The sequence below is a fragment of the Euprymna scolopes genome, chromosome 44, assembly GCF_053919585.1.
Source record: "Euprymna scolopes isolate OS-2025 chromosome 44, ASM5391958v1, whole genome shotgun sequence".
Taxonomy (NCBI): domain Eukaryota; kingdom Metazoa; phylum Mollusca; class Cephalopoda; order Sepiida; family Sepiolidae; genus Euprymna; species Euprymna scolopes.
The window spans coordinates 11,153,531-11,180,734 of NC_136525.1; the positions used below are offsets into that span (position 1 = coordinate 11,153,531).

At 33.7% G+C, this 27,204-nt stretch overlaps 2 protein-coding genes and 1 pseudogene across 2 annotated transcripts in view; all 3 read left to right on the forward strand.

Moving 5' to 3' along the window:
* The window catches only part of LOC145268689 (uncharacterized), a 1,072,728-nt gene that overhangs the window by 788,618 nt on the left and 256,906 nt on the right, over positions 1-27,204 (forward strand). The window contains exon 178 of the mRNA XM_080124201.1: positions 1,996-2,262. Within this exon, the coding sequence (XP_079980327.1) occupies positions 1,996-2,262 (267 nt within the window). The remainder of the gene's footprint in view (positions 1-1,995; positions 2,263-27,204) is intronic.
* Positions 3,291-27,204, forward strand: part of LOC145268589 (obscurin-like) — an 83,827-nt gene continuing 59,913 nt past the window's right edge. Inside the window, exons 1-4 of the mRNA XM_080124037.1 lie at positions 3,291-3,297; positions 5,878-6,144; positions 16,101-16,367; positions 23,042-23,308. Of these exons, the coding sequence (XP_079980163.1) occupies positions 3,291-3,297; positions 5,878-6,144; positions 16,101-16,367; positions 23,042-23,308 (808 nt within the window). The remainder of the gene's footprint in view (positions 3,298-5,877; positions 6,145-16,100; positions 16,368-23,041; positions 23,309-27,204) is intronic.
* LOC145268983 (5S ribosomal RNA) lies at positions 14,359-14,477 on the forward strand (annotated as a pseudogene).

Here is a 27,204-nt window from a genome sequence, read left to right on the forward strand (position 1 = left end):
ATGCTTGTCTGTTTTTTTGTCCTACGTGAGGCTTCTAATTAAACGACAAATATATTTCTAGATTTGAAACCCGAATTCACTAAGAAATTGGCCGATTTGAAAAAGAAGGTGAAAGAAAAGGCCACATTTGTTTGTGAATTGAACAAAGAAAATGTGAAGGTTATTTGGAAAAAGAATGGCAACGAATTGAAGAGCGAGAAAAACGTGAAAATAGTTGCAGACAAGAAATCTCATCAGTTGATAATTGAAGATGCAACTCTTGAAGATGCTGGCGAATATTCATGCACATCCGGCGATGTTTCTACATCGGCCAAATTCACTGTCGAAGGTGAGAAAAATAGATTTAGAAATCGTTCGTCCATTTTAGTTTAAAGATCTTAAAAAGATCTCTCGGTTGGAATACCTTAATTAGCTGGTGAATGTTTGCCATCCGGTAGGATGCTCTATCCCCAGATTGGACAAACTGATAAGAAAATTAAAAAACCTTTTTACATAATAGATCAGTTGTATATATATGTTTCTTTTTTTTTTTAAATACATTGATTTCATTGCACTTGTTCTTTGTGAATTTCACGTCTTCTACATCTTATGTATATATATATATATATATATATATATATATATATAGTCTGTTTATATATATATATATATATATAAACATATATATATATATATATATATAGTCTGTTTATATATATATATATATATATATATATATATATATATAGTCTGTTTATATATATATATATATATATATATAAACATATATATATATATATAGTCTGTTTATATATATATATATATATATATATATATATATATATATACACACAGTCTGTTTATATATATATATATATATATATATATAGTCTGTTTATATATATATATATATATATATATATATATATATATATATATACAGTCTGTTTATATATATATATATATAGTCTGTTTATATATATATATATATATATATATACACAGTCTGTTTATATATATATATATATATATATAGTCTGTTTATATATATATATATATATATATACAATCTGTTTATATATATATATACAGTCTGTTTCTCTCTCTCTATATATATATATATATATATTATGTTTATATATATATATATCGTCTGTTTCTATATCTTTTATATATATATATATATATATATCGTCTGTTTCTATATCTTATATATATATATATATATATTGTCTGTTTCTTGTCTCTTTCTATATATATATATATATATATATATATATATATATATATATATTAATTGTCTGTTTCTATATCTTATAAATATATATATATTTTCTGTTTCTATATTTTATTTATATATATATATATATATATATATATATATCGTCTGTTTCTATATCTTTTATATATATATATATATATATATATATCGTCTGTTTCGATATCTTTTCTATATATATATATATATCGTCTATTTTTATATCTTATATATATAAGTGTGTGTGTGTATTGTCTGTTTCTATATCTTTTATATAGGGCTATGACAAGAGAATATACTTCATCATTGTTTTGACTCTCGTATATATATCCGACGCAGTCAGACACAATTAATCAATCGAGAATCCCATCGCTCTATGAAAAACTATGTAAAATATTAACTGATATATACTCGAGAGTCAAAATAACAAAAAGAATTTTCTCTTGTCATAGCCTTACTTATATCTATTCTTTTTCTATATCTTATATATATATATATATATATATATATATATATATATAGTCTGTTTCTATCTTATATATATATATATATATATATATATGTATATCTTGTCTGTTTCTATATCTTATATGTATATGTTCTCCTGTTCTATATTTCTGCATGAATTGTCTTTTTCTATATCTTTCTACAACTAGTACATATCTTTGTAAATACGTTCATTGTAATTTTCATCGACAAAGTTAATAAATCCCCAATAAAGCAAAAATTCTTTATTAGAAGTTGAAATATATTTCTAGATTTGAAACCCGAATTCACTAAGAAATTGGCCGATCTGAAAAAGAAGGTGAAAGAAAAGGCCACATTTGTTTGTGAATTGAACAAAGAAAATGTGAAGGTTATTTGGAAAAAGAATGGCAACGAATTGAAGAGCGAGAAAAACGTGAAAATAGTTGCAGACAAGAAATCTCATCAGTTGATAATTGAAGATGCAACTCTTGAAGATGCTGGCGAATATTCATGCACAGCCGGCGATGTTTCTACATCAGCCAAATTCACTGTGGAAGGTGAGGTTTTCATGTTTATGGGTTTTGTATAAAAAATGAAATGGAAATTTTTAATTTTTTGAGCAAGCACAGGCCGTCATGTAAAAGGTATGTCAAGTCGATGATGATGGTAATGATGATGGTGGTGGTGATGCTTGCTACACTTCTATATATAATATACTATTTCCTAACATGAAATAATTGTGCAAGACATGTAAATCTCATGTTCCAAGTTAGTTCCAAAAGAAAGGTCTCCTATTTTTTTTAACTCGAAAGATAAAACGTTGAAGGGCAAGCTCACTCAAAAACGATGCTAACTTCAATGCTGTACCAATGCGGATATTTTAATGGCGATCTCGGAATGGGCGAGAAATCCAAACAATTGCACTTAAGGGAACAGTGGGGATACTAAAAAGAGCTCTCGGTTGGTTTCAATAAAAAGCAGGGGCATGTTGGCAGGTGTTTTTTTTTCTGTTTCATATCCAGCATTACAGTTTTCAAAAAAAAGAAAATGAAGGGAAAGATGCATTGGATAAGGCAGAAGAAACTAGGGCGACAGGCCCTGATATATGCAAAGGCTTTGACAAGGTCTGACATGAAGGGCTTCTCCTGAAAATGAAATCGTACTGTATTTTTGGACGAATACTCCCCATAATTAGATTCTTCCTAGACAAGATAAAAATCTAGATTGTCTTTGATGGTCATAAACAAAATGATAGTAATTCTGGCGCGCCTCTGTTCTTGGAGTTTTAGTATTTCGGATATTCATAAACGATCCTCCTGATAACATAATGTCTGAGATACGAGGTGCCGTAAATAAGTTCCCAGACTTTTTTTTTTCACATGAGTACTTTTATTAATAGTACACACATGAATCTTTAGTCCCTTTTTGAAGTTATCTCCTCCGGCTGCAATGCACCTGCTGTACCGTTCCAACGACTTCTGGAAGTCCTCTTTCATCTCCTCAATTGTCTCATAATGACAGCCTCTAAGGTCTTCCTTGAGCTTAGGGAATAACGAAAAGCCACAGGGAACAAAGTCTGGACTATATGGAGGGTGAGGAGCTCTCTTGGTCAAATAGTCTGTGACAAGTATGGAACACCCTTAGGACAAACTTCATGCAAATATTCCGCATCTTTAGTTCCTCCTGAATAACTGTGTGTACAGTTCCCACACTGACATCAAACTGTGTACTTATTGTCTCTATAGACACACGACAGTCTTTATCCATGAAATTCTTTATTTGGCCAATCAACTCTGGTGACTTCCTTACTTCTCCCACACCTTTCATTATCCTTCACAGACTCCCTGCCTTCCTTAAAGCTCTTATGCCACTCAAAGACAGGGGCTTGATTCATGCAAGATGGTCCAAAAGCAGTCTAAAGTTGTGAAAACAAATTAAAAAGTTTTCCACATGTCTGACTACCCTATATACCAAATTTCAAGTCTGTCGATAAAAACTTCACTGAGTATATATATATGTCCTCACACACGCACGCACACAAACATTTTTACCTATATAGATACAGACTAGCAAGGCTACCCAGCGTAGCCTATATTCATATGAAAACTCATTATCTCATTATCTTTACCGTACCCCAGGTTCCACGCTCCCTCTTTCTTTTCTACCCAACCCATTCTTCTCTCTGGATGTACACACACTTTTATAGATTCCTTGAATAATGAGTCGGCATTAAAAAAAAAAAAACTCCTTGAAGAAAAAAATCAGTTACTTTCCCTCCGTTAGTCGCGAGAAAATAAACCTTCTTTCCTGATGAAAACCGCAACAGGTAAGGGTTAAAAACTAAATCTGAAAATATTTTTCATAATTTTGTGGGTGTTTGTTTTGTAGTTTTAGAGATCTAACGTGACATACAAACGTGCACATATCTAAGCAGTGACAGCAGATGCAGATTCTGCCACACGCAAGTAGAGAGCATGGCATTCAAGTATAACGTTCTGCTGAGGGATGGCTATTATACGACCCGACACAGTACGATCTATGACAAGTTGAATATCGAATGCAGCAGCAAATCCTAGAAATATGTTTACCATAAACAACAGTTGGAAATAAGTTGGACACCATTCACTTTGACTATGCAATTTCTACAGCTACACACCTTCTTTTTTTTTTTAAATTTTTTTTTTAATTACATTTTCGCCCCAAACAAGGCACATTGCCACTATTATCAGGGCCATAAGCTACAAGGGTACTATGTAAGGAGTTGGGCAGCAAGATGTCGGTTCACGTTACACTTGAACTTCTGCATGTCAGTACAGTTGGGGAAGCAGGGAGCTGGAATGGAATTCCAGAGTCTAGCGGTTCTGGGGAAGAAACTACTGGAGTAGAAAGATATTTTACATCTAGGAATCTCTACTGTGTGGGGGTGGGATTTAGCTGCCTGTCGGGTTTGTCGAGGGTGTTTACGTCGTGGGACACAAGTGTTTGCAGTTCGTCAGAGGATTCACCATTAAAATACTTGTAGAACAGGCAGAGGGATGCAACGTTTCGTCGATGGGACAGAGGCTGAAGCTTAGATGCCAGTTCAGGGCCTAAAACCTAACATAGTGATACGAGACAAGAAAGAGAAAGAAGCAACCTTAGTAGAAGGTTGTCCCCCCCCCAATCATGCTGGGTTAAACAGACCAAGGTTTTAATGTACGACATGAAAAGAAATTGGAACCTTAGGAAGATGTCTTTCATTCCAGTTATTATAAGAGCAACTGGACTCATGAAAAAAGAATTTCAAAAAACTACCTAGCAAATATACCCGGTGAACCAAGTGCACGAGAGATTAAAACAATTGCACTTAAAGGGACAGTCAGAATCTTTAAAAGATCTCTCGGTTGGAATACCTTAGTTAGCGGCGAATGTTTGGCATCCGGTAGAATTCTCCATCCCCAGCTGAAACAAATTGATAAAAAAATAATAAAAACAAACTTCTTAACATAATAGATCAGTTGTGTATATATGTTTTTTTTTTTCTAAGTACCATAATTGCATTGTACGTATTCTTTGTGAAATTTATGTATTTTTCTATATCTTATATATATATATATATATATATATATATATATATATATATATATATGTGTGTGTGTGTGTGTGTGAGTGGATAATTATATTTTAAAAATAATATATATTATTTATTATTTGAGGATAAACAGTTACATATGGTCGCTACAAATAGCCATCTGTTTCAGATAATGAGACTTCCTCGGGCGACCCGGAACCTCATTGACTGAAATAGATGGCTATTTGTAGCGACCATATGTAACTGTTTATCCTCAAATAATAATAAAAAAAATATGTTGCTCTTTTTATTGAGCACTATCTAACAACCTTGTTGTCTTCATTAGTCCCGACTTTTGAACACCTCAAACCTGAATATATATATATATTTATTGTTTATTTGTATGTATGTATGTATGTATGTATGTATGTATGTATGTGTGTGTGTGTGTGTGTTCTCTCTTTCTATATTTCTTTTCTCTGCATAGATTGTCTTTTTTCTATATCTCTCTATAATTTGTACATTTCTTTGTAAAAAAAAGCCCATTGTAATTTTCATCGGCAAAGCTAATAAATCCCCAATAAGACAAAGAACTTGATGAGAAGTTGAATTATATTTCTAGATTTGAAACCCGAATTCACTAAGAAATTGGCCGATCTGAAAAAGAAGGTGAAAGAAAAGGCCACATTTGTTTGTGAATTGAACAAAGAAAATGTGAAGGTTATTTGGAAAAAGAATGGCAACGAATTGAAGAGCGAGAAAAACGTGAAAATAGTTGCAGACAAGAAATCTCATCAGTTGATAATTGATGGAGTTACCCTTGAAGATGCTGGCGAATATTCATGCACAGCCGGCGATGTTTCTACATCGGCCAAATTCACTGTCGAAGGTGAGAAAAAAATAGATGTAGAAATTTGTTAGATATATTTCAGATATTTTAATATTTTTCTAAATGTTTAATTTTTTTTTTGTTTATTTATTTATTTTTTTTTCCAGAACTTAGTTTATAATAGGTTAAAATTTTTGTTCCTTAGAAGCGATGGTTGAGTTTGAATAAAATAAATACGTATTATATACGTTAGAAGCCAAAACAACGCATTATTACAAAATAAACAGACATTTATTTTGTTTGAAATTTATATTGAAATTCATAAATATATTTTGAAGAAAAGCTTCATCTTCAGTATGTCTTTTTTTCTATTTTTGCCATGTTGTTGCTGGGGCAGAGAATCAGAAAATAGAAGTCCGTTTGTTGTTTTTTACGGTAGATTTTAAATCTCGGAACGTTGCGTTTGGTCACGCGGGATTCACGTTAAGATTTTTGTTCCTTAGAAGCGCTGAATATTTTTAATAGTCCCTAGAATATCTCTGACCCGTTGGGCCAGTATTTGCTCACTTAATTACCTGTCGAAGGTGGTAAATAAATTTATAAATTATTCAGTCAGTTTAGTTTATTTTCCTCTTCTACATGAGTGGTAAAAAAATATTAAGTAATTTATAGCGTAACGGATAAAGTACTATGTTATGCAGTTGTAAATGACACTTTTTGGGAGGTTGAAGGTTCAATTCTCAGTGCGGGCGATATGAAGACTACAATTTTGAATTATTTAAGACTTTTATTTGGTCATGACGGAAAAAAATCATGCCATCAATGTGCATAAAATAAAAGCTTTTTGTTTGAACTTTCAGTGCAGGTTTCCTAATTCGACAAAATGCACCTGAAGAAGGTCGGGGGTTACATCGGCCGAAACGTTGTGCAAATAACTCAATATGAGAACAGTAGTACGATTAATGGCAAAAATAAATAAATCATCAATCCTGATCTCCAAAATTCTGGAATGTAAAATTTCTAAAGTTTCAAAAGTTTAAAACTGTGCAGGTCGATAGAAATTTCAAATTTGTTTGTTGTACAGTTTTGCTTATTTTCAATTTCTCGGTTGTTAACTATATTAAACTTTTGCCGATTATGTTTTAGCATTGTTGTTAAAAGATTAGATCAAAGTGTATTATCTGTTCGCTCTTATGATCCCCTTTTCTCGGTCATTACTCTTTCGTTTTTTGAGGGATGGTTTGATAGCTTTATTGCTTGCTGACTAAGGCGCCCTCATCTTTGAAGAACCGACCGGTTATATATTGTTAGAAATTTCAGAATGCAAGGGCGATAACCGCGTGATTTACAATCACGCGATTATTTCGACCAATGGTATTGCGTTGATTCAGTTGCTGCGGAGGATGCAGAAGTGGCGGGAATTTTGTGTTTCAAAAACAGATTCAACTTGACGTCGGAGCCAAGCAGACGCGCGTAATCTCGCTCTATGCCTAACGAACTAAGGCATGGTTCTACCCCATTTATTTCACCGCTCATTTAAATGCGGATATTAGCCGGAGGCTAAAATGTTCTACGGATTAATTACTTCATAATCATTGCCCGCAAGAGGGCATATCATTTTATGAACATCGGTCGCAAAGTGCGTCGTTCATATCGACAGTCTGGAAGGATTTCAGAACCCCCAACCAATTCTACGAGCGGCTGATTCTACCAGCATCTTCAACAAGAAGAAAACTACCTTCGCCTTTCAAGGCAAGATCTACAACTACCTTCGCCTTTCTAGGCAAGAACTACCCGCCATTTGGCAGAAGCTAAAGAGGGCACTCTTTTGCAATATGGACTCCTTTTTACCCTTTTGTAAATAAAATTATTCTTGGATTTAAGGTGAGCCTTTGTTGCTTTTCTGAGTCTCTTTCATTCTGCCATAGGCAAAAACGAGTAAGAGAATTTCTTACAATATATATATATATATATATATATATATATATATATATTTTATTTATTGATCTTTTATTTTCATTTTTTTTTAGGGTGGGGGCTTGTCCAGAATGCACCCATATAAATAATAAAAAAAAAACAGAACACAAAGCAAAAAGAAAAAATCTGTATGATGTACGTACCCGTGACTGACAGAAAAAATCGTACTCCAAACATCACGTAAATTGATCATGTTTAATTTTTAACTAAGAAAATCATATTTTATAGCTGAACAGGCTTCAGATAAGAAGGGAGATAATTCAACAATCATTAAAACTTCCGAGATTTCTGTAATGCCTGCGAATTCCCATTAATCGCTTAAAGACGATATCTTTCTAAAACAAAAACAAAAAAATTATTTAAAGATAAATTAGAAAACTTTAAATGTCATGAAAATGATAAAAAAAATTAGCCCCATCAGGGTTTTAGGTCCAGTGCGTATTTTTTTTTTTTTTTTTATTTTATTTATTTTTTTAATAAAACACCAACAAAGTAAATAAAAATAATTTTATCATTTCATGACATTTAAAGTTTTCTAATTTATCTTTAAATTCTATTCAAAATAAATGTCTTCTAATTTTTCACTTAAAAAATTTATTTGTTGTATAATTTTGCTTAATTTCAAATTCTTGGTTGTTGACTATATTAAACTGTTGCTTATTTTCAAACTCGCCCGCGCAATTATAACGGAAGTTATAACAATTATTGGAGAATTTTTTCTTTTAGTTCAGAAACATGCAATAGTTTGGATGCAAGTACAAACATACATGTAGTTTAAGAAAAAAATTTTTTTTTTTTTTTTTTTTTTTTAAATTTATTTGCTTCCCCACTGATCAAATTAGGCAGGAGGCCGTTTTTTAATGTGGAGATAGGCGGAAGGGGGAGGGAAAGAGGGGATCCAGCTCGCGAGAGGTGGGAAGTGGGAGCTGGATTAGAAACTGTTGGTATGAAGGGTTGCCCCTTCAGTAACCAAGGTCAGATATGTGGGGTTACCCCCACATATGGTCTTTCCTAGTCAAGCTGGTCTTTGCTAGTCATAGCTTTGCAGCGTCTGTTTGTTTATATATTACAAAACAAATTAACACAAGATATAAATAAGTCTACAACCCTTAACTCACAATTACATGTGCAGGGGGTATCCATTGTCTTTCGAGACTGAACGTTGGCCGAAACCTCGTGAAATAACTAATAAAAGATGATGATAATTGTCCGCAATAAATAAAAATTAAAACTTAATTATGTTCTGCAAAACCAACAACCCACCTTCCCACCACTTTTCCTTTTTTTTTCTCTCTCCCTCTCTCTCCTCCATTTTTCGACTGGTTTTCTAACTTAAAATTACCAAACAATAATACTTTTCCTTCTCCCATTGCAAAACTCATTCATGTCCTGCAAGGCAGGGAACAAAAGCGACAAAATCCACTAGAAGACAGCCAAACCAAACCAAACCAAACCAAACACTACAAACGAGTTATTGAAGATACAAAGAGCTTGAAGAGACAAAATCAATTAGTGAATCTATTTTGCCCTTAACTCACCAGAAGAAATAACAAAATCTTTTATTTTAATGCTAGTAGGCCGCCCGGAGTTACCCGGTCGTAAAATACGCTTAAATATGATATTTTAATTCATGCAGATGTCGCATTTATTATTTTAGAGCTAATTCTCTATTGATTATTATATTGTACTTAATATATAGTAATGATTTACAAAGTTTTAAAAAAATGACTTTGGTGCCGTCAGCTAGAATCGAAACCAGAATAATGTTGTTAAAGATAAAAATGTATATTTGCGCATGCACAGAAAAAACAGGTTTAGTCGACTTACCCTGTTCAGGCTCCAATTTTTTTTTCAATTTTAACACCTGAGCAGCTATTTTTATCAGCTAAAAACAGAACAAATTTGTTCTATCCATCAAACCATCCAGCGCGTCCGCAGCCGAGATTGAACTCACTACACGAGTTTGCAACGTAATTGAAATCTTGTCTATAGCTGTATACTTGATGCTTCGCCAGGGCTATCAAGGGTATTTTTTATTGTGACGCCATCACTAGATTGGTTGCCCACCACGGCTTAAGAGAGTCCCATCTACCCTCGAGAGAAGGATAAATTGCACGAGTTTCTCAAACTGATATTTTACCTCACGGTACATACAGCACCTCAGGTTCCCAAATGGTTACCCATCTGGTACTGGCCAGGCTCAACATTGCTTAGCTTCGGTGATCTAGCGAGAACCATTGTGTCGACGTAATTGTACTGTTCCACAGATCCAAATCCTGTATATAGAATTCCACAGATCCAAATCCTGTATATAGAGTAGTTTGGTAGAGATCGTTCCTCACAAAGACAGAAAAGATCACTTCCATATATATATATATATATATATACTAGCAGGCCGCTCGGAATTGCCCAGTCGTAAAATATGTTCAAATATGATATTTTAATTCATGCAGATTTTGTATTTATTATTATAGAGAAAATTCTCTAATGATTATTATATTGTACCCAGTTTATATAGTAATGATTTCAAAATTAAGAAAAAATGGTTTTGGTACCATCAGCTAGAATCGAAACCAAACCACTCAGTTCTCCAGCCATAGCTGTTATTTAGTGCTTCAGTCTTCGTCGTTACTGTTTGAGCTATCACCACGTGAATAAAAAAGATTAAAATTTAAACGACTTCAAACGAAAACTGTATATGGATGCATGGTCAGGAGTTAGTTGATTTACTCTGGCCAAGTTCAACTACATCTTTTTCAATTTTGACCATGTAACATCTATTTTCATCGGCTAAAAACCAAATCGAAAGTGTTCCCGAAGTCCAAATACCCTATATATCAAATTTCAAGCCTGTAGAACAAATATTCAGAGAGAATTAGGTAGAGAGGTTTTGTACACACAGACAAGATCACTTATATATATATATATATATATATATATATATATATATATATATATACAGGGTGACCCAAAAAAACAAAAGAGGCTATCTAGAACATATGCTGTAGAACTGAGAAAAAAAAAGAAAAAAAGGCCAAAAACACTAGTGTTTTGATGTGATGTTTTGAATATGATAAACTAGTTATGACCAAAGTTTCATTTCATTCGGACAAAACAGTAAGAAACTAAGGGCCCTAATTATAGCTGGGGCCCGTTTTTTATGAGTCACCCTGTATATAGCTAAAATGGTTTAAAAACTTTAAAAACATTTAGTTTCATTTTCTAAGCTTATTACGTTTAGTCAAATAAGGTGCTAACCTTTTTTAATATTTGCTGATATTTTTTTCCTCCGAGGAGAAGTATAAACATCGAAAACTCATGGGTTAAGAAAATATATTTTACTATATTCTTTGTCTTGCATACAATAAAATTTCTATATTTGAAATTTAACTTTTTTTAAAATCATACATTTTAAATTCCTAAATTATGATATATATAATATATATATATATATATATCCGTGGAAATATACTTTATTTCCTTACAATATATACCAATCCTAATTTAAGAAGCTCAATGTAATTACAGAGCAATATAGTGAATGAATGACAAAAGTCTATATTCCAAAGTTCCAATGTTGACCATCTTACAATTTATTCCTTCAATTCAGTTGACATTTACAATTCTTGGCAGTATCTGTTTCGTAACACAAAATCAATCAATTATTATATCAATTAGTGAATCTATTTTGCCCTTAACTCGTCAGAAGAAATAGCAACAATCAATCGCACGTTATTTCCTTTTGACGGATTGATTATTGTTATTTCTTCTGATGAGTTAAGGGCAACATAGATTCACTAATTGATTTTGTTTCTTCAAGCTCTTTGTATCTTCAATCACTCGTTTGTAGTGTTTGGTTTGGCTGTCTTCCAGTGGATTTTGTTGCTTTTGTTCCCTGCCTTGCAGGACATGAATGAGTTTTGCAATGGGAGGAGGAAAAGTATTATTGTTTGGTAATTTTAAGTTAGAAAACCAGTCGAAAAATGGAGGAGATCTCTACCAAACTACTCTGTCAATTTTTGGTCGACAGATTTGAAACTTGATATATACAGGATTTGGATCTGTGGAACAGCACAATCACATTGACACACCGGTTCTCGCTAGATCACCGAAGTTAAATAATGTTGAGCCTGGCCAGAGAGAGAGAAAAGGACAAGTGGTGGGAAGGTGGGCTGTTGTTGGTTTTGCAGAACATAATTAAGTTTTAATTATCCTCATCTTTTCTTAGTTGTTTCACGAGTTTTCGGCCAACTGTTCCTCTGGCCTTCGTCAGGTGCATTCACTGCAATCACTGCCTACCGTAGTTGTTGTCGTCTCACCACGTTTTGGCCAAGTAAGCCCCTGGCCGGCTTTGGGTAGGATTGAAACCGCTATCTTCAGACAATCATCACCTGGAACCGTAGAGATTCAACGTCTCTATCAACTGCGCCAGGGGTCCCGAAGGCCAGAGGAATAGTTGGCCGAAACGTCGTGAAACAACTAAGAAAAGATGAGAATACTTGTCTGCAAAAAAATAAAATTAATAAATAATACTCATCTCAATGAATTTTAATTAAATTAATATATAATTAAGTTTCGTTAAAGGGAATAGAAAAACAAAAAGCATCAATGTTAGGTGCATTTCAATCTCAGGAAGCCAATATCTTCAGACAGCCCAATCTGGTAGCACCAGGCATAGATTAGATGAAAAGCTTGAGTATATAACGCATTAAAGCAAGTAGAATATAGTGCGTTCATTTTAAAATATTCTTGATATTAGTTTGTCTTTTTTTTTTTTACATGTGCTTCTTTCTTGCATTTTTTTTTTCTACGTGAGGCTTCCGATTAGCTTCACCGATTAAAATCAAGAACTCGTCGTGTGTTATTTTATCGCAGCACGATTATGAAGCTGATTATCGGATCACAATATAAAACTACTTTTTACTTATTTCTAGATCAAGCTGCGGATAAAATCGCTGAGAAACCGACACAAGCTAGGGACGGACAATATTGGTAGTTACTCTTTCTGTGTTGCGTGACACATACACAAATAAACACACATTCGCACACACATACACTCGCGCACACATACACAGTCGCACACGCACACATGACCTTAAACTATATCCAGTGGTGAAGCCCCAGCTTGTGGGCTTTGAGGAGTGTGGAGCCACTCTTTAATTACCATTGCTCCCAGGTCCACTCTGACTCGGAGTGGTAGTACCGGTTAGGGTTCCAACTATGGGTTGAATAGAAACCGACTTGAAAACAACCAATATATTCTATTAAAAATTTTTTTCTTCAAAATCTTTGGATTCGGCATTAAATAACCCGAAAAGGGTTGATATGCCGTAAAACAACCAACCAACCACACACGCACACATACACTTCAACACACATACATTCACTCATACACATACACACTGGCACACACCCACACGCACGCTCACACATACACTAACACACACAGATTAAAATCAAGTACTCGTCTTGTGTTATTTTATCGTACCACGATCATGAAGATGATTATCGGATCACAATATTGAACTACTTTTTACTTCTTTCTCATGCCCCCCCCCCATTTTTTTTTTTTTTTGAAGTTAGATTTAAAATAATAAACTCATAAAAATAACTTTTACTAATTGTATCGGTATTTGTTATAACTTTTTAAGTCCAAAAAAATCGGAGGCTTTACATCTGGAGCGACCCTCGTATATATTTTTTTTTTAATTTCTTAACAGTGACATTGGGTTTATGATCACGTATTTACAAGGATTTAAAAGTCAAAGGATTTCGCAGTATCAGAATATATTGTGCTGTCATAATATACTCTCTTTTCTATTTTCTACTGTCTTTTTTTATATGTGTTTCTTTCTCCTGTTTTTTTTTCCTATGTGAGGCTTCCAATTAATGTAGAAATTAAAAGCCATTTTATGCTAGTTTTTTTTTTTTTTTTTTTATAATAAAACAAAGGTCATAGAGTTGTCTCCCTTATATGAGCGTTTAAACATTTAAATTACATTTTTAATGAAAATAATTTGTTTTGTTTGTTTGTTTTTTTTTACATAGAGGTCACCACTTATCAAGGCCCGGAAGCCACTCGGGGATAAGTGTTATTGCGTGTACAATAATCAATGGGATAGTATCGTAGTAATTGTTAGTATTGGAGATTTGATAAAGTGTCTTACTTAAGGGGGCGGTTTATCAGGAATTTGTTTATGTTGGACTTGAAGACATCCAAGTTGTAATCAAGTGGAAAACAGGCAGACGGAACAGAGTTCCACTGGCGTGCACTTCTAAGAAAGAAGCTTTGTTAATATATACGGCATAATCACGTTGACACACCAGTTCCCGTCAGATCACCGAAGTTAAGCAACGTTGAGCCTGGTCATTACTAAAATCGGTGACCAATTTGGGAAGTCCAGGTGCTGTATGTAGGAGGACGTCGACACCTCCCTGCAAAAAGTTGCAAAAACCTAACGTCGTCATCTCCCCTAACGGGGATATACATGCGATTAGGGACCGCTTGTGAATTTCATACTCCCATGAAACTTTTTCCTTTGGAGGAAGCCGGTAAAACCCTGAATAGGGTTGGTGCTGACTGCACACACACTTTGTTAATAGAATCTACGTTTTGATTTAGGCACAGATAAAGAATGGGGAAAATTAATGATAGTGGTTTCAGCTAGATGGGTATTTATCATGAAAGATTGGCGAGGGGGGGGGACCAGAGATTGGAGTTCAGACGAGCACCTTCCATGGAAATAACGATAAAACAAAGTCAGGCTCGCAACGTCTCTTCTGTGGGAGAGAGGTTGCAGAGAAGAGAAAAGGGCATCCCCCACTAAGCCACAAAGTCTATTTTGTACTCTGTCAAGGCAGGATAGGCTGTTTTTAGCAGCTCCTGGCCAGATGTGGCAGAAGTACTCCATCCTTGGACGTACTTGGCTTTTATACAGATGTTGTTTGTTGGCAATCGTCCGTCAACAAACGGGAAACGATGGAGTATCAGTGGAGCTACATAGCCTGCGCAGGGCGATATGGAAGGATAGCTGCTGCCCGTACAGTAGTCCCCATGCTTCATGAAGCCAGAGGGTGCAAGGGAAAGACAGTCGATACAGCTTAGCTCTAACTGTGTCCTAAGAGTTGCCGGTGATGACAATATAAAGTCAGGCCACCTCAGGGACTCCGTCTCCGGATTTTTTGTTGAGTTTTACTCTCTTAGCCTTTTCACTGATGGGTTAATCCCGCAATACAGCGGAGGTTTTGAATCAGAGTAGCCTTCCCCGAGGTGAGCTACCATCTAAAGTTGACAAGCCCCACCTGCCCGAAGTGACTGGTTTTAAGGCGCCAGTGGACTACTTGTGCCTTTTCTCCTAGTTAGTATAAACAGTTTCGCAGGGCTTAGTAACTAAACCACACGAAAATGCCAGGAGTTTGATTGAGTTGTAAAAGGCTATTTGAGACGCGCACTATAAGGGCATTTTTTAATAGATGATATTGTTAAAATTGAAATTATATATATAAGAGAAAGACGTGACATGATATTTTTCTACTTAGTCACCATCTAAATGTTTCTTGTTTCTTCTGTTGCTTTATATGTGCTTTTTAAAATGTTTCTTCCTTTTTCTAATTGCATTTTAAGTGTTTCTTATGTTTTTTTGAATGGTTCTTCTATTTATTTGTTTTTCATGTATCTTTCTTTTTCATTTATGCTTTTTGAAATGCTCCTTGTTTTATATATGTTTTTCTTTGTTTATATACGTGTATCTTTCTCGTGTTTTTTTCCTGTTTTTTGTTTAATGCCAGATTTTCAATTAATGTACCAAATAATGTTTCCAGATGTAAAATCCGAATTCACCAAAAAAAAAAAAAAAATATGACAACGATTACAAAATGAAAGGATTTCAAAAAGTCTGATTACATTGTGATGTCATAATAGACGATCTCTCTTTTTGCACTTCCTATTGTCTATATCTGCTTTATTTTCTTGCATGCTTGTCTGTTTTTTTTTTTTGTCCTGCGTAAGACTTCTAATTAAACGAAAAATATATTTCTAGATCTGAAACCCGAATTCACTAAGAAATTGGCCGATTTGAAAAAGAAGGTGAAAGAAAAGGCCACATTTGTTTGTGAATTGAACAAAGAAAATGTGAAGGTTATTTGGAAAAAGAATGGCAACGAATTGAAGAGCGAAAAAAACGTGAAAATAGTTGCAGACAAGAAATCTCATCAGTTGATAATTGAAGATGCAACTCTTGAAGATGCTGGCGAATATTCATGCTCAGCCGGCGATGTTTCTACATCAGCCAAATTCACTGTCGAAGGTGAGAAAAATAGATTTAGACATTGTTCGGTCATTTAAGATTAAAAAAAAAAATTTTAATTTCTATCATAGCTTGAATCAAAATTATAAAAGTAAAAGTCAAGTATCACGGTTTAATTGTGCTCTAAACAAAAACGTTCATTTTGAACGCGCCTCTGTCATATCAAAGAGCATGCTGTTGATTTTATATGCAGGGCCTTTCTACTTGTGCGGTGATAATAGCTTGAATTAAAGTTTAAAATGCGCAAGTCAAGTATCATGGTTCAATTGTGCTTTAAACGGAAACATTTTAATTTTATCTTATCAAAATTTATACATTTGACGACAGAACGGGTGATACCAAATTTAGAAATACTTTTATGGTCTGTTTTTATATGTTAAAATGATCGATATTTCATTATTATAAACTAGCGGGGGTATCCGGCGTTGCCCGAGTGTTTGTTTCCGGGACGGGGGGGGAGTTTTAAAAATGTTATGGTAGGTAAGTAGGAAGGATCAAACCCGGAGTCATGAGTAAAAGTGGGAAAATAAAGTGTGAAAAAAAAAAAAAAAAAAAAAAAAGCATCTGCAACGTTAACAGTTCGGCTACAAAGAAAAGTCCATTCCAGTTGTTTAGGAAAAAAAAACAAAAAAAAAACGACTATGGTAGGTCGGCGCGAACATGAAAATATAATGTGAATTGTCCAGCACGCTAACCACTACGCCACAGAGCACTGCAGCTTAGTTTAGTGATTTTAAATAACTTCACATGAAAGAACTACGAAGCCAAACCGGTGTTCTCTTCTCAACTGTTCCTTGTGAACGATCCCCAAACGGTGTTAAGTGGTGGCAGGGGGAGGAGGAATTTATTAGAGAGAAAATATTTTACCACTTCCATTGATCTTAACCGATTTTGGCCGTGACTTCTCAGCAGAAAAAGTATAGAAATCTAAGATTATCGAGGAATTTGAGAAATAATAAGCCTATAACACACCTCAGATATTGTTCTGCCGTTTGTGCATATTATACTTGCATGAAATATCTTGATTTTTAATCCTATTAAGGTCAAAATCAGACGGGAAAAAATGAGTTCATTTTATTTATATAGAGAACCAATAATTTGACCGCACTTAAATGAGATTCGAACTCGGGGAATGAATTAGGATCAACAAATGTTTCATCCCCCCCTCCATATTTTATTGTCATCGAAATCGGTCAAATCGTCCAATTTTCATTTACTTAGTTCACGATACATTGTTCCACATTTCTAATAATTTCCCCATCATCAAAAATAAGTGAAATCGCCCATTTTTTTAATTTTTTTTTTTTTACATAGGCATCCACTTATCAAGGCCCAGGGGCCACTCGAGGATAAGGGTTAATGAATGTACAGTAGTGAATTGGACAATATACTAATTGTCAGTAATGGAAATTCAGTAAATTTGTTAACTTAAGGGGAACGGCTTATCAAGAACTTGTTTACATTGGACTTGAAGACGACCATATTGTAGTCAGCCGGAAAGCAGGAAAACAGAAGACAGTTCCACAAGCGTGCAGTTCTAAGGAAGAAGCTTTGTTCATGAAATCTACGTTTAGGTTTAGGCACAGATAAAGAGTGGGGGGAATTATTGATAGTGTTTTCAGCTAGACGAGTGTTTCTTGTGAAAGTTTGGCGAGGAGGCGGCATAGATTGAAGCTCAGTCGAGCACTTTCCATGAAAATAACGACAAAAGACAAACTCGCAACATCTCTTCTGTGAGATAGAGGTTGCAAGGAAGAGAAAAGGACATCTCCTACGAGGCTACGAAGTCTATTTTGAACTCTATCAAGGCAGGACAAGTCCTTTCTAGCAGCTCCTGCCCAGATGTGGCAACAGTACTCAATCCTTGGACGAACTTTGCTCTTATATAGATAGAGAATAGCATTAGCAGTGAGATATCAATCAAATCGATTGATTGCCTGCTCTAGTTAGGGACCCTCCGTGGTGCACTGGGACAAAGTTTCACATACCTCCCACAGTGACTTACGCCACAATACATTGTAGTCTACATTGCACTGTAGAGAACCTACTGTTGATTTTATAAAAATTTTTTATATATAATGGCTTGAATTAAAGTTTAAAATGCAAAAGTCAAGTATCATGGTTCAATTGTGCTCTAAGCAGAAGGTCCCCTTTGTGTTAGATTTGAAACCGATGGTACTGATATTTTTTCTTACCTTCTGTAACGCATATATAATAAATTATATTTAATTTATTATACATATATCTCTTTCTCATATATATATATATATATATATATATATATATATATATATATTCCAGCAAATGTTATTAAATGCAACGGAGACACTTTGCTTTATGATTCGTTTTTTTTTTTAATTTGTCGATTTTCCGTATAATCATTTTTGTATCAAAATCAAAAATATTAATGAAAGTGCCATTGTTCTTGCTGTCACAAACGCTTTCCACGAATCATCTTCAGATGTTGAAGTAAAAGTGCGAATGAGCGAAAATGAGAATTAAAAGTGAACGCTAAAATATACCGTAAACGGCGTTAGGTGATAAGTTAAAATTATAGAGTCGATGAAAAATGCGAAATAAATTCCTATTCCTGTCTGTTCACAACATATACAAAATTTATTGTTTCACAGTCTTTCCAGGACATTCATATTCATATATTTCCGCATGATTTCTATATATACAACTTATTCAAAAGGAATCAACATTCAAAAGGTTTTCTCATTTGCATATCACATTAAAGAAAGTCTGTTTTAATAATTAGCTCTAAATTATTAATGGACATTTGTAATAGAGTTCTTTAAAGTATTCTATTTAGAATAGGTTTATTTTTAATTTATTTTATTGTTAATTATTAGTATAAACACCATTTAACTTATTTTGAATTAATTAGTATAACCGACATCAGCCGCGTTTAAAAACGGACGTAAGTTTTCATTTAACCTATGAGTTATTTCCCTCTAATCTATAAGAATTTATTTCCCTTTGAATTTCATCGATGTTCCAAATATCCAAAATATGTTCGACTTTCAGGAAATTCGTAACAACTTAGAATATTTGGTTTATCTTGAATAGTATGTGACTAAACCTTTCACTCGACAATATGTTTTTTTTTTTTTTTAATTTTTATTCTTTATCTTTTTTAATTTATTTATTTTTACCCGGCAAAGCAGCGTATGTACAACTAGTAATAGTATAAAGATAGATAACTTTTATATAGTAACTAGACAACACGTGACCGTTGTTATATATATTAGTAGCATTTCATCCCGGCGTTGCCCGGGTGTTTGGAGGTATACGTTGAGCAAAAAAAAAAAAAAAAAAGTGGTAGTAGGAAGGCAGGCTCGAACTCGTACCGCGAAGGAGAAAAAGAATGGGAAAACAACGTAACGAAAACGAATTACAAAGATTTTCCCAAATCTCAATAACCTGTATATAAAATTTTGAGTCTGTAGACTAAAAATTGACAGAGTTATTGTGTAAGGAAATGTACATAGACAGACAGACAGACAGACAGACACTTTCACTTTTATATACATACATATATATATGCATACACACACACACACATATATATATATATATATATATATATATATATATATATATATATATATATATAGATTAATTGGGACTCGAACTCTGGTGTCAACGCTGTAAAAACTACTGCCTTAGTAAAGAGTAGTCTGTCTATTCCTTTTATACGAACCAATCACATTTCTCACTAGTGTAAAAACTCCCCAAAACATTATTACTCCTGAATAGTATATTGAAATCTATATTAAATGGTTATTGTAATTAGGCAACTTGTGACCCGTTTAGTCAGTATTTGGTGAGTATATTTTTAAGTGAGATTCGAACTCGGATTGTTGTGCCATCGCATGCACGCCGGTCGATTTTCGTCAGCCAGAAAAAGCTCGTAACACAAACTTCGTTTTGCATAAAAATATAAAAAAATATTTTCTTTTTATTTATTGCTTCATGTGCGGGTGCCAAGCTAGAGATGAAGCGTGGACAGGAGGGTGGGTGGATGGAATAACGAGCACGTCTAATGTTGCTTTTTCGGCTGGCTGTTTGCTTCTCCTCTCTTGTGCCTTTTTCTCTGGTCTATATATGTGACCTGCTCTCTTTTCACCATCAGCAACATCAATTTTGACACCATAACCCTAATCATTCAGTGCATTTTGGCTAGCAGCTGTCATGTGTTTGTGCACCCTCAAAATGTGACAGGATAGTGATGTTATAAAAAAAACTACTACCTCAGTAATGTGTACTCTGCCTATTACTTTTATATCAACCAATCACATTTCTTGCTGGTGCAGGGTTGACCGCTGGTACAGTGCTGTGTACATCTTATTTCTAGATCTTGCCCCTGCTGTGTGCCATCCCATCTCTCGACTGTCTCTCTCAGCCGCCCGTTACAGACGCTACTAACTAACTTTCTAACGTGTCTCTAAATTCGTTACATCATGTATCTACGTAACCAAAACTCCTTGTCTGGTTTTTTGTCACGTATCTTTGTTTATTAAAACTAAACATTCCAATCCTGTTTTATTAAACATCTTTTTAAACATTTTATTGTTTTACATATTTCTGGCTTAATTATTTCTACATTAAATTCCAGTCCTGATTTCCAAACATTTCTTCTGTTATCAAAATACTTTGTTTCCATAACATTGTCGCCAGTTCAAATGTTGGTGACTCACCTCTCTATCCAGAAGATCCGACATTGCCCGGCCATAATATAATACGTGTATTAACGCTGTAAAAACTACTACCTACTCTTTTTTCATCGACAAATCGTATTTCTCACATGCTTCCGAGCAAACGCCAAACGAAAACCATTACTCTTTAATAGTATATAGAATTATATATTAAATTTCTATCGCCACTAGACCACTCGTGACCCGTTTAGTCAGTATTTATTATATATACTCTTAAGTGATATTTGAACTCGGATAGTTACCTCATAAAAACTACTGCATCAGTAACATGTACTCTGCCTCTCCCTTTTTCATCAACCGATCATATGTTTCTATTCGCGCTGCAACAAACAAACTTCAAAACTCCATCGCTCTTAAATAGCGAATAGCTAAATTGATAAAACTTTAAGTGAAACATAAAACTAAATTCCATAGATTTTAAATTAAATGTTGGTCGACAGAAGAACTTTAAACAGTAACTGGACAACCCGTGACCCATTGAATCACTATTCCTTGAATATATTATAGTGAGATCCGATGGTTGGTTGTTTTTGTTTTACGGCATATCAACCCTTTTCAGGTTATTTAATGCCGAATCCAGTGATTTTGAAGAAATCTTTTTTAATAGAATATAGTTGTTTTTGTTCAAGTTGGTTTCTATTTAACTCATAGTTGGGACCCTAACAGGTACTACCACTCTGGGTCAGAGTGGACCTGGGAGCAATGACAATTAAGGAGTGGCTCCACACTCCCCAAATCCCCCAAACTGGGGCCTCATCATCGGATATAGTTTAAGGTCATATCCAGGACCGTGAGATCTGAACACGAGTATTTACAATGTAATAAATTAAAACTACTGCCTTAGAAAAGAATACTCTGCCTATTCCTTTCTTTTTTTTTTTTGCCAACCAAATAACTTGTTTCTATTTGCGTACAAATGCACAAACTCCCCCCCCCAAAAAAAACACAATATTCTTTAAATATTCCAATGCCTCCGTTCAGTCTCGAAAAACAAAGGATACCCCCTGTATGGGCAGCTGCGCATGTAATTTTTTTTTTTTTTTTTACACAGTGATCACCACTTATCAAGGCCCGGAAGCCACTCAGGGATAAGGGTTATTGCAAGTACATTACGTTAGTGAGGAGATTTGCTGAAATGTTTACTTAAGGGGGCGGTTCATTGTGAGTTAAGGGTTGTACAATTCCCAACCACATCTCTCCTGGATCGGCATTGCTTGAGTCCAGTGGCAAGGAAAAGTCCAGGACGATTGGAAACAATGCCGAGATAAGCAGAGAGCACATACTGCACCTGGAAGTCCCAAATGGTCACCCATTTTAGTGCTGACCATGTTCAACATTGCTTAACTTCAGTGATCCCGTGGGAACCAGTGTGCCAACGTGATTATGCCGTAATGTTTAAAATATTATAACCATAGATAAATAAACTTTAATAACCATTAAAAAAAAAAACTAGTGAGCCGTTGAGTCAGTATTTTTTATATATTATTAGATGTATAATTTCCTTTTAAACATTGTTCGATGATCATGTTTTTTACAACAATTACAAAATGAAAGAATTTTAAAAAATCTGATTACATTGTGATGTCATAATAGAAGCTCACCCCTCTTGCACTTCGTATTTTTATATCTGTTTTTTTTTTTTATCCTGTTTGTCTATGTGTTTGTGCCACGTGAAGCTTCCAAATAATGTAGCAAAGCTATATTTCTGGATATGAAACCAGAATTTACAAGTGTCGCAAAGTAAAAGGATTTCACAACGTCAGATTACATTGTGATGTCATAATAGACTTTTCTTTCTTCTTCTTCTTCCACTTTCTATTTTTTCTATGTGTGTGTTTGTGTTTTCCTCCCTCTTAATTCGTGTGTTACTTTTTTCCTCTATCATCTTTGTTGCTTGTTTTCTTGTTCTATGTGCGAAACTTCCAATAAATGTAGCAACAAATATATTTCTAGATTTGAAACCCGAATTCACTAAGAAATTGGCCGATTTGAAAAAGAAGGTGAAAGAAAAGGCCACATTTGTTTGTGAATTGAACAAAGAAAATGTGAAGGTTATTTGGAAAAAGAATGGCAACGAATTGAAGAGCGAGAAAAACGTGAAAATAGTTGCAGACAAGAAATCTCATCAGTTGATAATTGAAGATGCAACTCTTGAAGATGCTGGCGAATATTCATGCACAGCCGGCGATGTTTCTACATCGGCCAAATTCACTGTCGAAGGTGAGAAAAATAGATTTGTTGGATATTTAGATTATCTAAAAAAAAAAAAAAAATTTTTAATCACGTGACTAATTTATTCTTATTTTTTCAGGGATTAAATTAAAAATAGTAACTTTCAACAGTAACTAGACCATGCCTGACCCGTTGTGTCAGTATTTATATTCACTGTCGAAAGTGAGAAAAACAGATTTAGAAATTGTTCTGTATTTAGAATATTTAAAAATAATTTCACGTAACTAATTAATTCTTTTTTTTTTTCAGGGATTAAATTAAAAATTATAACTTGCAGCAGTAACTAGACAATTTCTGACCCGTTTGGTCAGTATTTATATTCACTGTCGAAGATGAGAAAAATAGATTTAGGAATTTTTCGTGAATTTTAGTTTATTTTTAATTAGCATTTTAATTTATCTCATAAAAATGTTTCCATTTGACTACTTAAAGCTCGTGACCCGTTGAGTCAGTACTTGTTATATATATATATATATATATATATATAATAATAAGTGGATCTCGAACTCCTTTATTAATGCTGTAAAAACTACTGCATTGGTAAAGAGTAGTCTGCCTATTCCTTTTTTGTCAACCAATGATACGTTTCTTCTTGCATACAAACAGACAAACTACAAAAACAACATAATTATACTGTAAATTCATGCGCATTAGGCGATGTTTCTACATCAACAAAATTCTACAAATTCACTGTTGAAGGTTAGAAAATGGATTTTTTTAACTCGAGAGTCACCACTTATCAAGGCCCAGGGGCCACTCGAGGATAAAGGTTAATGAATTTAAGGTAGTAGTGTAGTGATAATTAATGGTGCAAATTGGGTAGAATTTTATTATTTATAGGGCTGACTTAACAAGAATTTGTTTACATTGGATTTGAAGGTTGCTGTGTTTTCTTCAAGTGGCAAGTAAGTCAGCAGAACAGTGTTCCAAAATTGGACAGTTCTGAGAAAGAAGGTTTGTTCATGGAATCTACGTTTAGATTTTAGGCACAGATAGAGAGTCGGGGAATCACCACTTATCAAGGTCCGAAGGCCATTCGAGTACTAGGGTTAGGGTTAATGAGGGTTAACTAGTGTGGTAGTTAATCGTTAAGGGTATAAACTGGGTAGAATTTTATTATTTATGAAGCTGACTTAACAAGAATTTGTTTGCATTGAAATTTGAAGGTTGCTGTGTTTTCTTCAAGTGGGAAGTAAGTCAGCAGAACAGTGTTCCAAAATTTGGCAGTTCTGAGAAAGAAGGGTTGTTCATGGAATCTGCGTTTAGATTTAGGAACAGATAGAGAGTGAGGGAAATTGTATATAGTGGTTTAGTCAGTATTTGTTATATATATATATATATATATATATATATATATATATATATATATATATATACAGGGTGTCCGTAAAGTTACTATACAGTCTTACAAGTTACTATACAGACACTCTGTAATATATTAACAGTACAGTAAGATATTGTATTAAATTATGTATTTGTAACAAAAGAAATAAAAAGAAATAACACCTTTATGTTTATAAATATTAACTATTAATACAAATATAATACAATAAAACAATAAGACTGTATAGTAACTTTACGGACACCCTGTATATATATATATATATTAAATGAGACTCGAACTTGTGTATTAAACACTGTAAAAACTACTGCCTTCATAATGTGTCCTCTAACTACTCCTTTTATATCAACCAATCATCTTTCTCGCTAGTGTACTAAACGAACAAACACCAAAAACAACATTACTCTTTAATGTAAGATCAGTTCTTGTTGAGATAAAGGCGATAGATAGATTCATATATATACCATTTTAAGCAAAAAACAATATTAAGTACGTAATTGTCATGTCGAAAATAGTAATATATCCAAAAATTACGAAAACTGATCGAGTAGAAATTTCTTTATATTTAAAAGTAATTTTTACGGAGAATTAAAGAAAATTTAATTTTTTGTAGGTGTTTTAACGTAAACGGTGAAGAGTTCACATAACTCGGAACGTATATTTTAGATTTCATTTTAATGGCGTCGAATTAGTGTACCCTAGATGGTTAGACTTTTCTTTCCTAAAAACACAGTAGCAGTTGTTGTACTCGATGAATTTTCGTAATTTTTGGATATATTACTATTTTCGACATGACAATCAAGTAAGTGATATTGTTTTTGCTTAAAATGACATATTTAAAGAAATCGATCTATCGACTCTATCTCAATAAGCACCGTTACATCTGCTGTTATTTTTTAGCGATATGTAAGCAGTTTTGAACCTTTGCTTATTTTGTATTTAATTTTCTCTTCCTAAGGAGAGAGAGAGAGAGAGAGAGAGAGAGAGAGAGAGAGAGAGAGAAAGAAATTACCTCTTCTTTATTTTTGTTTTTCCATTGCCCACCTCTATTTGATGCGACGTATTTTTATTTATTATTATTTTCATTTTTTAAATATTTAAAAAAATATTTTTACATGCATAAAATATATCCATCAACATATGTTTCTGTGTATCACCCGTCATCAACATGAATCAGCTATCAACAAGGATCAGACTCACAGCTACACTATCAAGAAGCTAGCGTTTTACCAATGAGCCACGACGCCTTGTCAGATTTCATATACGAGTTTTATTGCTTTTAAATGTGAGATCTGTTGTTATTTTTTTTAGCGACATATAAGCCATTTTAAACCATTGCTTATTTTTAGTTGCGTGCAAGCGACTCTATAAGTCACTCCGTCGGTCCGTCTGTCCGTAACACTTTTGTGCTTGGCCTTTTTGGTTAAGATCAAAGGTCTGTTAATAGATGCTGTTCTTAGCTTTTTAAGCTTTTCTTGACCTTTTGGCCAAGATCAAAGTGTAGTATCTCTTCTTACTACATGCTGTACTTATTGTGATAAAGTGGGGATCACATTTCTGTATTAATTTAATGTAAAATGATCACCCACTTTGCAACCAGTCAGTCTCAAAGCCATTCAAGTCATTCTCCAGATCATTCAAGTTGTTTTTGAAGGATTCCAGTTATATTTTAAGCATTCAAGTCATTCTTAAGGTCATTCAATTCATCCTTAAGTTCATTAAAGTCATTCTAAGTCATTTACTTTTTATTTAAGTCATTTCAGCCCATTTTCCGGTCATTTTATTTTATCTTTAGGAATTTCATGTCAATCCTACATTCACGCATTCATTCATCACATGAGAGCACGCGACTGATGGCTATCGGCCTTGCTGCAGTGAAGAGGGAAGAGAAATTACCCCCCCCCCCTTATTTTTGTTTTTGCATTGCCCTCTTTTTTGACGGGACATATTTTCATTATTTTATTATTATATTTTTTAAAATTTAAATATTTTATTTAAATTTTTTTAAAATAATAGCTTTTGCGAGCATAAAATATATTCATGGGCACATGTTTATGGGTATCAAGCATCATCAGCATGGCTCGACTATTAACAAGGAGACCCACAGGTACATTATTAGCAGTTTAGCGTTTTACCAATGAGCTACAACGCCTTGTAAGATTTCATGCACGAGTTCTGTTATTTTTATTATCTGTTGTTGCTATTGTCTTGCGATATATAAGTAGTTTTGAACTATTGCTTATTTTTAAATTAAATTTTCGCTTCATAAGCAGTGAAGAGGAAAGAGATTACCTCCCGTTTATTTTTGTTTTTGCGTCGCCCCGGGACGTATTTTTATTTATTTTATTATTATTTTTATTTAATATTTATTTTTTTTAAATATTTGAATAAAATATTTACATTTTTATAATGTAAATATTTTATTCAAATATTTAAAAAATATATTTTTACGTGCATAATATATATCCACAGACACGTATTTCTAGGTATCACCCGTCATCAGCAGGGATCAGCTATCAACAATAATCAGACTCGCAGCTAC